Genomic DNA, 17,359 nt, shown 5'->3' on the forward strand with positions numbered 1-17,359 from the left:
TACAGATGTGAGCTACCATGCATAGCTAATATTTGATTGAATCTTACTGTCATTATGTATCTCACTAATCATTATACATTATCTGTTACAAAACTGACAATATCAGTGCTCTTAAAATATTAGTGCTCAATTACAAAATAATTAACTGTTAACAGAAGTTGGGATAATTTCAAATAGCAAAATACAAAGGCTACCTGTCAATGACAAATCTTTGAAGATGCTCCTGGAACATCCAGCTCCATTTCTTAATCATGTTAAGCAAGCTCAATTTAAAAGGTTTCATGTCCACCTTGAACCAACTATTAAACACTTTGAAGTCATCAAACTTGCTCATCTGAACATACAAGGCCTCATAAATGTTGATCTACAGATTAGAACAATAAAAAATAACTACAACCACCCCAGGACAAGTCAATTAACTATATTAAATACTAATTTTTCCTTGCCTGCTCTTTGAATTGCTCAAGAGTTGGTGGTTGCTCCGGGATTTCTTCATTGGCACGGGCATCTACCTCCTCAGGTGATACCGAATGACCATACAGGAGAAAGTGCTTCAAAAACTCTGCTCGGTCATCCACCCAGAGGTAAGCGTATGTCTCCAGGGAGTTCCTGAAGTCCAAGACTTTGTTGATGACATCTGCCACTCTGTTCATGATCTCCTTCCTGATCTCTGCCAGGCCCAACATGTTTTCCATATCATCCTAAACAAGAGGAAAACCAAGCACATATTTTCTTCAAAGAACTCTTATTCTATTGATTGTGTGCAAAAGACTTATTTTCCAAGACAAATCTTGAAAGGGAAAGTAGTTGGCAAAAAAAAATTATGGCTTTGTTTAACAACTTCCTTTCTTATGTTTCCCAAGATGTCCATTATTTTTGGATCACTAATTTAAAGAAAAATGTAACCACTATTTTCAAAGAACATACCTGGTAGTTGGCTATTTCTAGATGAGCTGCCACTCGTTCCATCTGGGCAGACATTCTAAAGCTACTGCAGAGCATTTCTTCTACAAGATCGTAGAAGCCATCCCCAGCCTCTCTTTCCATCGGAGGTTTGAACACTATCTCTGGGGGCATTAAGATCATTTGTGCTTGAAAAAATGGTGCAGGTTTCGATTGCTTCTCTGTGTTCACCAAGAAGAAGTCTAAGTCATGTAAGATAGCCTGAAAAAAGCCCTCTACCACCATGTCATCAATGAACTCTACATAAATTCTCCATGTGTCCAGAGAAGGATTGGCTTTGAAGAGCTTTCTGTTTTCCTAGAAATAGACAAGTGTTAAAACATGAATATTCAAAACCAATATGTGCCAGGGGCGCAAACCTATAATCCTAGCTACTCAGGAAGCTGAGATCTGAAATCTTGGTTCAAAGCCACTCGGCAAGAAAGCCTGTAAGATTCTTATTTCCAACTAAGCACACACAAAAAAGCCAGGAGTGGAGCTGCAGCTCAAGTGATAGAACACTAACCTTGAGAAAAACAAAGTGCCCAGGGATAGAGTCTGTGCCCTGACTTTAAGCTCCAGGACTGGCACAATAAATGAATAAATGAATGAATGAATGACAAATATAAAAACAAAAGCTTTCTATTGCAAAGGCTTGTTTTAAAAAAAAGAAAAACTGAATGTCTGGTATATCACAAGAACATTCAAATGGCAGGCCACAGAACATTGAGCAACATGGTCAAGATCTAAGCAGGATTTTATAACAATAAATATATATCCAGTATGCATTCAAAAGTCATTCTTTATAGGAAAAATATGCAAGATGCTATCCTCAAATAGACAGGACAAACACTAGCTCTTAATGAAATCTAAACTTATTGACTTAAGCTGTAGTTCTTGGTCTGTCTCTAACTCCACATTGACCTGGACTTTGCCTTCCAAGACTTCTGCCTGTAAATGAGATTTCTCTTACTCATCCTTCTTACAACACTGTTCTTGGATATCTGAACACCCATAAGTCAAGGAAGAGTGGTGTCTAGAAGACTTGCAGTATACCTACTCCATTAAATCCATTGAATTTGGTTTGGTCTAATTGCTTCCAAGCCTTATTCCTACACAAAAAATACGTACATATTACAACCTATGGGAAACATAGTTTGGGGAAACATGGACTTAAGTCTTAGCCTCCTTTGTGATCCCAGAAGATTAGCTTCTTCTGCCTCAAGAGCATAAATAAAACACTGGACAGGTGGGTGGGGCAAAATAGGGCTCAACTATTATCAAGAAAACCAACAGTAACAGATATTGGTGAGGATGTGGCCAGAAGAGAACCCTATTATATTGTTGGTGGGAATGTAAACTTGCTTACTTTGGAAAGCAGCATAAAGGTTCCTCAAAAAACTAAACATAGAGTTACCCTATAACCCAGAATTTCCAACTTCTGGATACTTTATTCAAAAGACTACAAATAAGGTTACACTAAAGCCATCAGCACAACCATGCTTACTGCAGCACTATTCACCACAGCCAAGGCATGGAACCAGCCCAGATGCCTGATGAATGGATCAAGAAAATATGGTACATACACACAAAGAAATTTTACCTATCCATTAGAAAGAATGATATTGTGCCACTTGCAAAGAAATTGAAAGACTTAGAAAACATTAAGTCAGGCCCAAACAGACAAAAGTTGCTTTGTTTCCTTCATGTGTCGAATTGAGAATTAGCCTATAAACCTATAAATAAACACACTGGTTGGTATTCAAGTGGGTCTAAACATATTAACTGAAATATGGTAGTTTCAAGGGAGCTTTATTACAATTTCTTAGAAAGTCAAAGTCAAAACCCAGCAAAATAAGAACCAGGAAACAGTTACTTTCAAAAGGGCTAGATGAACAATGAGGAGGGGGAGAATGCAGTCAATATATACATACACTAGTAAGAAAAATAAGGGAAGAGGTGTGGTGGGATGAATGGGTGAGAATATTGAAAGGCACATCACTGATCAAGATGCGTTGTATTAATAAACTGTTTTGTTAAACGGCAACTCCTTTGTACAACTAAAAATAACAACACAGAAATGGGGGAAGGGTAAACAAATGCAGCAGTGTTACACATTAGACACTATGTTGAAAATGAACTAAACAACTTGTGGGCTGGGATGGGAGGAAAAAACTGGGAAAGAGCAAAGGAAGGAGTGAAATTGTCCAAAAAGAAATGTACTCTACTTGACTTATGAAGAAGCAACCCTTCTGTGTTATATATAATAATAATTAAAATATTTAAAAATTTCTGGGTGTCAGTAGCTCATGCTAGCAGCTCATGCCTGTAATGCTAGCTACTCAGGAGGCTAAGATCTGAGGCTCATGGTTGGAAGTCAGCCCAGGCAGGAAAGTCCATAAGACTCTTATCTCCAATATATCATTAAAAAAAAAAGTTTTAAGTGGTACTATGGTTCAAGTGATAGGGCATTACCTTTAGCTAAAGGAGCTCAGGAACGGAGCCCAGACCCAGAGTTCAAGCCCCAGGACCAGGGGGAAAAAAAAAGAAAGAAAACATAATAATTTAAAAAGAAACAAACAAAAACAAAATAAACCAGCACCTGAAGACAGAGACATAATGAAGGACTGCTATAGTTTGGACATCAGTGTGCTAGAGACTGTGTGAAATGGCCACACGGACAAGGTTGATTGCCAACAAACAAACAAACAAAAGCCCTGAGTAGCAAACGCTACACAGTCCATACATAACAGGAGGCAGTGCTCAAGGCAGAAACTTTACACTACGAAGAGACATCACATAAGACTGACAGCTGATAACCACCTTGATACTCTGCTCTAACTATTCTCTGCTATGGATACATGTCCCAGAGTGCACAGGTGTGCCCTTTGTGCAGCCATCAGAACTACAGAGGTGAGATAGCTGCTCCTGATGAGGCAGAGCCCAAAGGAGAGATCTGTTGCTCCTCTTGAAGATGGCATGCTGCCCACCATCTAGCTGGGACCATTCACATATGTATAATCCACGTGACCCATGGTCCTGCAGTTATATAGTGTATATCCCGGAATGCTGGGCAGAGCAGCGTGGAAGGATAGTAGAGCAAATGCAAAACAACCTTACAGGCTATCATGTTCAGTCTCTTATTTTAATGATATGAAATATAAATGCCATTAATGCAGTCACTGTCACTCTGTTAGGTAGCAGGCAGCTGAGCTAACTCAGGAAACTAGACCTCGGATGCCTACATACACACATACACTTGGTTCATAACGAGTGATCCAATTTTACATGCCTGTTCTCCTTCACCTGAAATGTTGTGAAAGAAAAAGGTGGTATGGGTGCTCTGAACTGAGTGTGCAGTCTTTTCAGCCTCATCCTCCATGGTTCTACACCTCTTTCCTCCTTCACCATCTGAAACTCTCCCCAGATCAAGCACTGACATCCCACAGCAGAAGAGGCAGGCTGCTTACTGTGTGCATCCCCTAGCCCTCTCCCCACCCGCAGCATCAGCACTGGGTTCTCAGTCAAGCATTGAGAAACCAAGGAGGAAAAAAAAATCACCAAAGGGTTTCAACTCAGGGCTTGGCACTTGCTAGGCAGGCACTCTACACTTGAGCCATGCCTCCCATCCTTTTTATTCTGGTTGGTTTTGAGAACCTATTTATGCTTCCTACTGTACATAGATGGTGTGTGCTACCATGCCCATGTTGAGGAAGGGTCTCATGAACATTTTTGCCTCCGTTGTACTGGAACTGTGATCCTCCCACAATCTCTGCTTCCTAAATAGCTTGGATTACAGCAGTGAACTTCAAGTGCCCAGCCTACTGTCACAATTTTAATTACAACGTTATATATTTGTGCTTTCCTGTTACCACCTTCCCTGACTAGAGTGTAAACCCCATGACATAAACATTGCTTTTGTCTGTGTTTGTCTTTGTTCTATTTTCTCCCTTTTGTTTTTCATTGATTTTTCTCTTAAATTGATAACCTTTGTTGTTATGTTGTTGTTGCTTTGCTGGTCCTGGGGCTTGAACTCTGGGCCTGGGCACTGTCCTTGAGCTCCTTTAACTCAAGGCTAGTGCTCTACCACTTGAACCACAGCACCACTTCTGGTTTTTTCTGTGATTAATTGGAGAGGTAACAGTCTTATGGACTTTCCTGTCTGGGCTGGCTTTGAACCGTGATCTTTAGATCTCAGCCTCCTGAGTACCTAAGATTACAGGTTTGTGCTAAGAAAACTCTAAGAAGATTTTCTTTTTTCTTATATTTCCAATTTTTTTATTCCTTAGGTATCTCAAGGCCTGTGACAGCTGTATATGTGTGTGTACTCATGTGGGTGCACACGCCCATACATGTACGCACACGTGCACACGCACGCACACACACGCGCACGCGCACGCACACACACGCGCACGCGCACGCACACACACACACACACACACACACAGAGTAACTATAGCTGCCTTCCTTAGAGATGGTGGAGGGGGTTCCATAACCTGACACTTCGGAGGCGTTCAACCAACAGTGACCACTATTAATAGCATCCCCAAAAGAAAGGAACTAGGACAGAGAGGGGGATCCCACCTTTAGCTTCTTTTTTTTTTTTTTAATCAAACTGCTCACATTCTCATCTCTTCCCTCAGGAATTAGGGTAGTAAGGGCTACGGAAATTACAAGCAAATAACACAAAGGTTTCCACTTGAAAGGCCGAAGTAAACCATTCTCTAAGCTAAAAGATGTATAACTCTCAAAATCTTGAAAGGCCGTTACCTCTACCAACTTGTGTATCTTACAGCCATCCTCTTGGATTAACTTGTACTTTTTAGCAAACAGATCGCCCTTGTCCTCCAAAGCCAAGACGGTCTCCCTTCTGTGCTCTCTCTTGGGCAGGAGCGGACACTCCACCCAGGCACGCATCATCTGCTGGAGCGCGTGCACATTGTGCTGTGTGAGCACCACTCGGCGCTCCAGTTCAGCGGTGGCCTCCTGCACCCTCTCTACATAGGCCCAGCAGTCATCCTGCCATGTCAGCCACGTCGCAGCAGCTTGGAGTTGCTCATCAATAGCTCCCAGCTCAGCTTCAATCAGAGGGTATTCGACTTCCAGAAGGGTCTGTTTCAGCTTATTGTACCCACGCACAAGAAGCTCAAGTTTCCCAATGTACTGAGCAGAGAAGACAAAGGTCAAATATGTTAGCTTGTTTGTCTATCCTAGTGGTACCAATGTGCCATAGGTCTGCACACTAATCGTTAAAATACAAAATACCTCTAAGCAAAAACATGCTTTCAGATCTAAACTCACAAACCTTTAAAATAGTGTTCCTTTTTTGGAAGATGGCTAAAGCTGAATCTGGTATGTCAGATTTCTTCAGCATCAAAAGATATTTCACTTCTCTCAAGACAGCCACAAGCTATTGAAAGAAGATTGAGGATTATGGCTAGATTCCATCTTACCACAAGTTTAACTTGAAGCACTTAAAAATTTCAACCAACAACTACTTTAGTCCCAAACCATTAAACAAATTTCATATGACTTTTATGACCACAGATTATACATTCCATAACATGTATAGGAACTCTATTATGCTTATAACATATGTTAGGTTACATATGTTATATGTAATATAATGTTATATGTTATATAATAAGATAACATAGGTTATCTTAGTAGGATGTTTTTACCCTGTTACTAGGGCCTGAACTCAGGGCCTGACTCTTTTGCTTTTTTCCACTCAAGGCTGGTGTTCTACTATTAAGCCACAGCTCTCCTTTCTGCTCATTGGTGGAGGGCTTAATTGGAGATAACAGTCTCACACAATTTCCTGCCTGGAGTGGCTTCTAACCACAATCCTCAAAATCTCAGCCTTTGTGAGCCACCTGCATCCAGCTAGTTTTTTAATCAATTACAATGTTATGAAAGTTCAGATGAAATGGAATGAAGACTTGTTTTTATGTGGACAGTGGCCTATTGCTACTGGTTGCAATTTTTTTCAGAGGGAAAAATAAGTTTGTATGTGACAGTCAAATTGACAGTAATTTGAACCTTGAAGTATATTTAAGAAATTCATTCCTTTAAGTTGGTTTTATGAAATCAGAAGGAAGAGATGAGCCTCAGTTCTCTAGAACAAAGATTTTGAGTTTCCTTTGCAGAATGTATTTTCCCTTGGAAACAGAAGAGAATTACAGTACATGTACGAACACTTAAGCTCTTCCAGGCACATATTTACACTGTCAGCAACGATGCTGGCTAAGCACTAATAGTGACCAAATTGTCTTCATGATGGAAAAATTCAGCCAGATGAAACTACATTTGGTATTTTGGGGGCATGAGGAGGTCACATAAACTTATCCTTTACTGTAAAGCATATCCATGGATAGGCAAATAGAGGAAAAAAGAAAAAGCTTATTTTGTACCTCTTCTCTAAGAAGCTAAACTTAAGCATATACAAATGTATGAACTGAAATACAGTATATTCAAGGGAGATCTCAAATCATGTACTTCCTTAGAAAGATGAAATTAAAGTTCAGCAGAATAAAACACCAGGAAGCAGGTTCTCAAAAGAACCTAGGGTGGGGGGGGAGGGGTCAAGGGGAAAGGGGGAGACAAAATAAGAGGGGGAAATGCAGACAAGAATCCAATGTATATCCTACAAAATTTTTAAAAATGAGGGAAGGAGTGAGTAGGGGAGGAGTGAAAGAATGGCATCGATCAAGATCTATTATATTCACAAACTGCTTTGCTAAATGGCAACTCCTTTATACAACTAAAGAAAAAAGAAAAGAATATCGAAGATCAGGAAATAAGTTGCTTAAAATATACTATAAGTACATTCATAAACACCTAATGTTTATTACATGTACATTGTATAACTCTTACATATGATCGTTTAGGTTTCTGTACTTCTACTTTCATTTAACATGTAATTATATGAGAAAATACGAACTTTGTGATGTGGTAAGTCACAGGACAACAGCAGATCTGTTCAGTAGAGGCAAGGTTAAAGTGTTAAAACTGGTTTATATTAATATGTTGTTTTATGTTTTTAATAAAATTTAATTATTAAGTTATCATCAGTTTAACCACCATATACAAGCTTATTTTCCCTTTGAGAGAAATTAATTGATAGAGGGCAAACATTGATCAGGATGCATTGTACTCTTAAACTGACATGTTGAATCGAAACCACTTTGTACAACTACTTAAAAGATAAAGCTGGGCACTTGTGGCTCACACCTGTAATCCGAGCTACTCAGGGAGTTGAGATCTGAGGATCACAGTTTGAAACTGGCCCAGGCAGAAAAGTTCCCCATGAGATTCTTATTTCCAATTAACCACTCAAAAACTGGAAGTGGCGGTGTGGTTCAAGTAGTAGCACTTGCTGTGAGCACAGAGAGGCTCAGGGACAGTGCCAAGGCCTGAGGTCAAGCCCAACAGACAAAAAAAAAAAAAAAGGATTAACAAGATAGATAACAGAAATTAACCCATTGTTTACCAAAAGTATGAAAGGTCTTTATCCCATTTCATGGTGAATTCCCAAACCTTAACTTCACAAAAAAGGTTTCCATGTATATGCCAGCCCAGGGGCTTGAACTCAAGAACTGGGCCCTGATCTTCTTTATTCAGGGCTATCTTTCTACCACTTGAGCGACAGCTTCATTTCCAGCCTTTTGGTGGTTAAATAGAGACCAGCGTCTCATGGATTTTCCTCCTAGGCTGGCTTCAAATTGTGATCCTCACATCTCTGAATAGCTACTAAAATCACAGGCGTGAACCACCAGCCAACATCTGACTTGTTTTGTTTCGTTTTATTGACAGTACAGAGGATTGAACCTAGGACCTCTTGCTTAGGAGGCCCTTTCAACTACCTGAGCCACACTGCAGCCCTTTTTGTTTTACAGATCAGGTTTCTCACTTTTGCCTGGGCAATCCTTGAAATATAATCCTTTTAAACTCCTCATGCACAATACCTTAGATTATATGTGTGTGTGTGTCACCACTCTTGGCTCATGGTAATTTTTTAACTAAAAAGATGGCGTATGTTATGAAAAGACATGTTAACTGTTGTCAAATGCCAGACTCTATTACCAACTCCAAAACCCAAAGAAATGAAATAGACCCCACCATTAGTATCTCACTGTCAAGTGAGGGTACAATGGAGAAGAAATAATTTCAAGAAAATGAAGACTAATAAAAAAAAAAATATCTAAAACGTGACTGGAAATTGTTTACATTCCTCATAGCACTGCCATTTTTCCAAAATGAATTGTCAATGATGGGAAATATACTTATTTTCTATGTATGTATGTATGTATGTATGTCATGGGTCTTGAACTCTGGGCCTGGGCACTGTCCCTTAGCTCTTTAGCTCAAGCCTAGTGCTCTACCACTTGAGCCACAGTGCCACTTCTGGTTTTCTGTGTTTATTGGAGATTCGAGTCTCACAGACTTTCCTGCCTGGGCTGGCTTTGAACTGTAATCTTCAGATCTCAGCTTCCTGAGTAGCTAGGATTATAGGTGTGAGCCACCAGCTCCCGGCCTACTTATTTTATTTTTGAGGGTATTGGCACTTGAGCTCATGACATTGTACTTGCTAAGCAGGTGCTCTACAACTTAAGCCCCTGTATATACCCATTTTTATGTTGGCTATTTTCAACATAGGGCCTCGCTTTATGCTCAGAGTGGTTTACACTTCAATCCTACCTGTTCTTCCCCTGTATCACTGGGATGATAAGAACATACAACTATGCTCACCCATTGGTTGAGATGGAGTATTATATTTATATCCATGTTGCCCTTGAACCATGACCCCCACCCAATCTCCACCTCCCAAATAGGTAGGATTATAGGCTTATACCCCTGCACCCTGCCTAGAAATGTATTTATAAATATTTCAAAAAGTACTTCAGAAATACACTTATGATAATAGCAGCATCCATAAAACATTTCTGAAAATCCAAGTTCCTACCTTTGGGTCAAAATTGACAGTAAGAAGACCATTTACAGTGCTAAATTTAATCAAGGGTTGATTCAAGCTGAATGCACAGGTTTCATCCACATGACTTTTCCATTCATTATAGATACGACTTTCAAATTGGTCTAGCAGAGTTGTCATCTCAACATACTTCTGAGAAACCACAGCTTCCTCAGGGTTGCCCAAGAATCTGCAAGAATAAGGTTTTCTACTTTTCTATATATTGATAAATTGCAAATTGTGCAATATATACTCAACTCAAAATAGGTAATATTTTGCAAACAGGAAGAAAAGCCATAAAGATAAAATATTTTACATTGCTTTTGCTTTAAAAGATAGTTATAAATGAATAGAGCACCAAAGCTTTTCTAAAATGTCAACAGCAACAAGTTATGAATTTCTACAAAGATGTACAAAAGGTACTAGGACAGCATGATAGAAGATCTACCTGTCATTGAAAAAAGGAAAAATAACAAACCCCCAAACATAAGTATTCAAATGTGTTTTCTTCCATGCGATTTTTTCTAACATATTTATAAGATGATTTCTTTGTTGCTTTGTATGTCCCTCTCCCACGGTATAACCCCTGCTTTCATTGTATTTGATGTTGGTATAATTTGTGGAGGGGAAGGGCAAAAACAAATCGTTTAAATAGGGATACAGGTGGACCCATTGCAACAATGAGATGTACAAGTCGTTATGTCGAAAACAAACTTTACAACTTTGGCTGGGGAGGGGGGGGCGGATGGGAAGGGATAGGAAGGGGAAACAAAGGAGGAGGCAACAATGCTTGATAAGAAATGTACTCATTACCTTGTCCATGTAATTGTAACCCCCTTTGTACGGTATTTTCACAATTAAAAAAAAAGTGAAAAAAAGGTACTGAAAAAGACAATTTCTGAAGTGCTATGAAGAGCTCACTGCTTTGTCCATAAACCACCTAAAACATTTGCAGAATATACCATAGAATATGCTTAATAACTTACAGATAATGGAGAGATGTGAAGTTTGACCAAAACATGTGAAGGCGGTCAAGGATCTCTCTGGCCCACTTGATATTTCCAGAAGTAAAAGGCATGTTCTTGTTAAGGACTACGTAACCATGTTCAATCTGCAAGGGGAGGTTTCAGAGAAGGGGAAGAAAGGAACATGTAGGCATGGAGCCTTCCAACCTGTAAGCCAATGTTTACCATGCTACCTTTATATTTACATACATATACAGATATATGTATATGCATATATGTATATATACATATGTATATGTATATACATATGTATATGTGTATGCATATACCCATACATATATGTATATGTATGTGTATACAGATATATATCTGTATATGTATACATGTACAGATATACGTACATATACATATATATCTGACTATCCTATCAAGTAAGTTCTCCATCTCCATGGCAAAACTAAATCATAACATACATATATATATATAGAGAGAGAGAGAGAGCCTTTAGCTATAATGAAATGTAGTTCTAGTTAATGGCCATTAACCACAAAAAAATGCCCTGTGAATGTATTTCCACCACTCACCTGTTTCATGTGTTCATTATACAACTGCTTACACATATCCAGCTCTGTATTGAACATGTTCACTAATGTGCTGTAATGGGGGCTGAAAATTTCCATGACAACTGGTTTCTCTAGAAAGTTCCCAAATATGGTTAAAAGCTACAAAAAAATCAAAGATAAAGAAAGTTAAGAACAATGAGATTTTAACACAAATATTCAGCTCACAACTCTCCCCATCAAGCAAAGCCTAGAACCCTAAAAGGACATTGTAATACCTCAAAATTAAAACATTTTTATATCTCTTACAATTTTTACAAAACCTAGATATAATTTCTTCTCCTCAGTGAAAAATGACAGGTCAGGTGAGCCACTAATTGTCAGTAGTACCTGCCAACAGCTAATACTACTTCCTGTTCAGTATCATCCATATGGAAGAATAGAAGACTTATATACATGTTATTTGTTCTCCCTCTCTCACACATACAGGTATTTTTTGTATTGAGATACAAAAATATCCCAGTGACACACTGGTGGTGCATGCCTGCAATACTAGCTATGCCAGAAGCTGAGATCTGGAGGATCAACTAATCAACCAAGTTAAGGAAGAACAAGACCCTGAGCTCAAACCTCAGTACCACCAAGAGGAGGAAGAAGAAGAAGAGGAAGAAGGGAAGCAGAAAGAGGAAGAAAACAACAAATAAAGAATATCTGTGTCCACATTGAGGCCCTTCTGGTCATACCACCAATAATTACAGTAAATGCACCACTGCCCATGGCTTCTTGTGCATTCACAAGAGCTAGCCACCTCTACAGTGGCCTGGAGCAATAATAGTCACTGTTCCAAAAGCAGGCCCTGCTTAGTGGCTTCCTCTGACACAAATGTGTGGGTCAGAACAATTCCTGAAGCTAAATCAATTTTCTCTCTCTCAGTCAGCACAGTTGGCTGAATCTATGTCTGCTATTGTTGCAAGTGGAAACTACCAGCAAGCAGAAGCAGCCAATGGAGACCAAATGGAAAAAAGTAGACAGTATGGACTGAAAGGTTCAAAGTGCCCACAAGACAGAAGGAGGAAGGTCAACCCTCTCTTGCTCAGTGGAAGCCCCTAGGTTTCCCGCATTATGTTCCATGAAGCTGAGCTAAGTGAGCCTAACCTTGCATTCCCACTAGCTTCCTGAATGGCTTATTGTCCAGCAGGGTTCTTTTGTGTGCTAGCATGAGACGGCTTTTGTTGCAAACAAAATGACATCATTAATATTTCTATATAATCAGGATTCATACAGTAGTGTGTACCAGGCACTGCCTATTAGGAGCCTTTAAAATGCTCTTATCTTCTGCTCCAGATGAGAAAAACAAGTTGTGGAAAGGGAATAACGTGCTAAAATTCACACAGCTACTGGCAGAACTAGGGTTTAAAAGCAGGCCACCTGGTACCTGGGTCTATGCTTCATCAAGTGTCTCTTACTGGCCATTGAAAGTCAGGTCACATTAGTCCTCTACTTAACCCAGGTGCGGCTTTCTAGGGTTGTAGTTACTGAAACAGTTTGCTGAACTGCAATTCAAATTCATCCAATGGAAAATTCCAGAAATAAACAATTGGTATGCTTTAACGAACTTTCATTACTTGGTTCTACTTGCTCTATTTATTGCTAGTTTTTATTATCACTCTCTCATTGTGTCTCATTTATAAGCCCAACTTTATCATGCACAGGTAAAAGGAGGGTGAAGCAGAGCACGCACAGGGCTCTGTGCTTTCCCTTGCTTCGGGCAGCCCCTTGAGCCTTGTCCATGTCACCTGTGGATAAGGAAGGACTAGTACATTTTATTATTGAACTATTTCACATGAGCTTTATAATATGCCCACCATTAGGCTTTCACATAAGCATTTTCAAACATTTTCTATAAGATGACATTTCAAAGTAACTAAATGTATTCAAGGTGGCACAACAACTGCGTTTTGCAGTGGGGAACTGGTGGCTCATGCCTGTCATCCTAGCTACTCAGGAGGCTGAGCTCTGAGGATCGTGGTTCAAAAGCCAGCCCAGTCAGGAAAGTCCACAAGGCTCTTATCTTCAATTAACCACAGAAAACCAGAAGTGGAGCTGTGGCTCAACGTGTTAGAGCTCTAGCATTGAGTAAAAAAGCTCAGGGACAGCACCCAGGCCATGGGTTCAAGACTTCAAGCCCCTTTGAGCTGAAAAGCTCAGGGACAATACCCAGGCCCAGATATCTGGGCCCCAGAACAGACAAAAAAAATGTGTTTTATATTGTAAGGAAAAAGAGTTTTGTTCTCTCCTTAAGAAAATGTGGCCCTCAAACATTATTAAAGCTTCATTTTAAAAGTTTCACAAATATTATCTATAACTACATGCAATGGAAAAAGAATAAAAAGTATATACAAACTAAAGTATAAACAAACTATTGGCCAGCATAGACAAATAATCTTGCTTTTCTGGTAATGTCAACTTTAACTTTAGAAGAAATTGATAAATATGTTTAAACCTGTTCAGTTAGCTCTTATCAAGCAAAATGTAAACTATTAACCTTCTTCTCCTAGCATTATTTTTGTTGAGTTTGGATTTCAGGTAAGTTTAAAAGTCAACAGTGCTTCATAGGTTTAACAAAGTGTAATTCCAGCAATAAGTGGAAAGTACAGTTATTTCACAGTATTGTTTTTTAAACACTTACATTCATAACTGAAATAGGAGTAGGAACTTCCTAGCTACAGCTTAGTGGGACCTAAACACCAAGTGTGAAAAAGTAAAGACATAAGAAAAACACAATCTTGAGGAAGGTTGTAAAGCCAGAAAGTAGTAGCAGAGGCTCCCACATCTTAGGCAGAAGACACGGTCCTCATACATCATCACAAATATGGAAAAACCACCTCCAGCATGTGACAGAAACCTCTTTTGATACCTTGTTAAAGAACTGTGAGTTTAAAGTCTATTCCAGACAGTTTTTTTCTTACATGTTTCAGTTCACCTTCACATCAATTTTAGACAGTCATTTATTATTGTGCTTTGTTTTTCAGTGAGAATATCATCACTCTGGGTTTTGAAGGATTACAGATTTATACTAGAACTGAATAGTGCTTAATTTCCTTCCTGACCATGTCTTTGAAAAGAGCAAGCATCCAATTGTCATCTTCAAAGAACAGGCTACACATATTTCTTTCTTGGAACTAACAGTAAATGGTAAAAGCTCATCAACCTGCACCTGTGGCTAAAATCATTTTCTCCTCAAGTACATGACCCTATAATTACTTGCTTTTGTAATTACTTTTCCAGAAGTGTACGATGGTACACTTAGGGTATTATTTCAATTTTCAATTTACTGGTTAGTCCAACTAGCCTCAGACACTTATCCACTAGCTGTCGGCTACAGAAAGCAACTCAACCCTAACCAAAGTGCTAAGCCAAGGTCCCACTCTCACCAAGTCTATACATGGACAGGATTTCATCTTTGTTTTTTCCATAGACAAAGTGCAAACACGTGGACAGTTGTGTGAAAAATCACATGACAATAAAGACATTAATATTTAGAGAAAATTTTAAAGACGAATTTGATTTCTAGCTAGACTAATTAGAAATTCTTGTGAGAGTTCTCTCCATTTTTATTTCCAATTATTTATAAAGGCGCCAAAAACAAATTCTCCTAATAGGAATAGGATAGCCTATCATACCCATGGTTTTTTGTTTTTGTTTTTGTTTTTTTTTAAAAAGCACATACTGTTGAATTCTGCTATAAGAAAAATATGTATGGCTTGGCTAAGTGAAAAGGAGGATTAGAATATGCTGGGGGGGGGGTGTTTTGTTTTTGTGCTGTCCTGGGGCATTAACTTGGAGCCTGGGTGCTGTCCCTGAGCTCTTGTCTTATGTTCAAGGCTAGAGCTCTACTGCTTGAGTCACAGCTCTACTTCCATATGCAATTGTTTTTGTTCCAGAGAGGTATATATGGATATCTAGTCTAAGAAAATCTAGTGACAGAATTACACATAATGGTAATTGCACTTGAGAATTGAGATTTTTAATAACAAGCTAGATATTTTGTTCAACAGCGTTTCACTTTCACCAAGGAGTTCTTTCAAAACACAGAACGATGTTTGATTCTTGTCAGTTCTCTATGGTAAAGTCATCTGAGGCTGGAGGACATTAGTGGCTTCACTAAGTTCTGGCCATTTAGTGTTTGAAGGTTAAAAATTAAACAGTATGGTCGGGCACCACTGGCTCATGCCTGTAGCTACTCAGGAGGCTGAGATTTGATGATGTGGTTTGAAGCCAGTACAGACAGGAAAGTCTGTGAGACTCTTATCTCCAATTAACCACAGAAAACTGGAAGTGGAGCTGTGGCTCAAAGTGGTAGAGAGCTCACTCGGGGCAAAAGAGCCCAGGGACAGGGCCCAGGCTCCCAGTTCAAGTCCCATGACCAAGCCATGTTCCCCACAAAAATCAAACAGTATCGTGTCTGATCCTTGTGCCTTTGCATCTAAACTACTCAATTTCTCTTTTGAGTATCACCTAATTATTCATTTACACCTGACTTATAATTCTCTCCTTGACAAGCAAGTTCCACCTGGTGTTTCTATTACATGTTACAAGCTTTCAACTTCGGAGAAATATTCAGATTGCTTTATTTTATGAAATTCTTAATACACAGATAAAGAATGATTTGCTAACAACCAATAATGTCATATACTTGATGAAACTTATCGCTATATTTATTTCAGTCCAAGATATAAAGTGGGTAGGTAAATGCAATAAACAAATGATGGGAAAGAAAAGAAAACCTCGACTTAACAGCTATTATTTTTAACTTTTCACTGTGGCTTATTGTCAAAGCAGTATTTTATCAGCCAGCCCAAAGAGTAATGAGAACCATGACCTTATGACTGCCAGGAAATCTCGATGATTACATGCTCTAAAATGAACTTTGCCCAACTAAACTTCATTGTTCCATAATGAATGATTCCAAATTTACAGAGCAAGCCTGGTTAATACTCCACCTGATCTAGTCATCTAACCTTCCATCTAACAGCCTAAATTATTCATTTCTACAGCAGTTGTGACCTCAGCACTTACCTTAAATGCAGCTTCTAAACCACCACAGTGACAGAAACCTTCACAAAGGAGTGTTCCCAGCCTTCTGTCAAAATCCAGAGTTCTGGACTTAAATGCAACATAATCACTTTCGAACTCCTGTAAAATTCAAAAGAAAATTTTGGTTGATGGGAAAGAATCTAATGAGAATATTAATCATTTAACAATAGCCTTCCCCACACATCCTCCTCTCTAAATGAGTTTATTTTTTTCATGGAAGGATTCCAGGAAGATCAAGAAACAGTTGTACCTGATTATACAACAGGTGGCTGCCTTCCAGGAACACTGACTGTTCTGTGCTGTTACCCTACATTTCACAACCCTTTTCACTGCTCAGACATCCCACTCTGTCACAAGCCCTTTCTACTGCTCAGACGCTGTTTCCTCCCTCTCCCCTGCCCCCCCACCCCCCAGTGCTCTGGCCTCTGGCCCCTTTGCTCACATAAGAGCAATGGTTGATCTTCCTTTACTTGACCCATTTTAATTATAAATGAAAAGTAAAGCTTCTCAGGAAAAGAAAGGACTCTTCCTTATTAGAACTTCAAAGAGGAAGTGTTTGTTTCTCGTGGAAAGGAAACACTATCTGCTCAGGTGCACACAACAATCTGCCAGTCTGTAAAAAGGCATCATTAGTGCTGCAGAATAAAGCAGAAATGCTCCTACATTGCCCTGGCTTCTTATTAATATGCAACCAACAACCCCATTTCCTCCTAACACATATCTGCTCACTCGCATAGCTAGAAAGAAGGAAACAGTAAGCAGCTGTGACTTTCAAGAGCCCCCATACATCTTGAGGAATGATCTGTCCAATGCCAGTCTTAGCC

General features: G+C 39.2%; 1 protein-coding gene across 1 annotated transcript in view; it reads right to left on the reverse strand.

The window, feature by feature from the left end:
* Dnah11 (dynein axonemal heavy chain 11) overlaps nt 1-17,359 on the reverse strand; it is a 278,195-nt gene that overhangs the window by 227,368 nt on the left and 33,468 nt on the right. Inside the window, 9 exon segments of the mRNA XM_069996108.1 lie at nt 195-364; nt 447-701; nt 928-1,260; nt 5,713-6,105; nt 6,248-6,352; nt 9,908-10,103; nt 10,900-11,024; nt 11,463-11,600; nt 16,518-16,634. Of these exon segments, the coding sequence (XP_069852209.1) occupies nt 195-364; nt 447-701; nt 928-1,260; nt 5,713-6,105; nt 6,248-6,352; nt 9,908-10,103; nt 10,900-11,024; nt 11,463-11,600; nt 16,518-16,634 (1,832 nt within the window).

Source organism: Dipodomys merriami, unplaced genomic scaffold (assembly GCF_024711535.1).
Source record: "Dipodomys merriami isolate MVZ:Mamm:240054 unplaced genomic scaffold, mDipMer1.0.p SCAF_5, whole genome shotgun sequence".
NCBI classification, from domain to species: Eukaryota; Metazoa; Chordata; class Mammalia; order Rodentia; family Heteromyidae; genus Dipodomys; species Dipodomys merriami.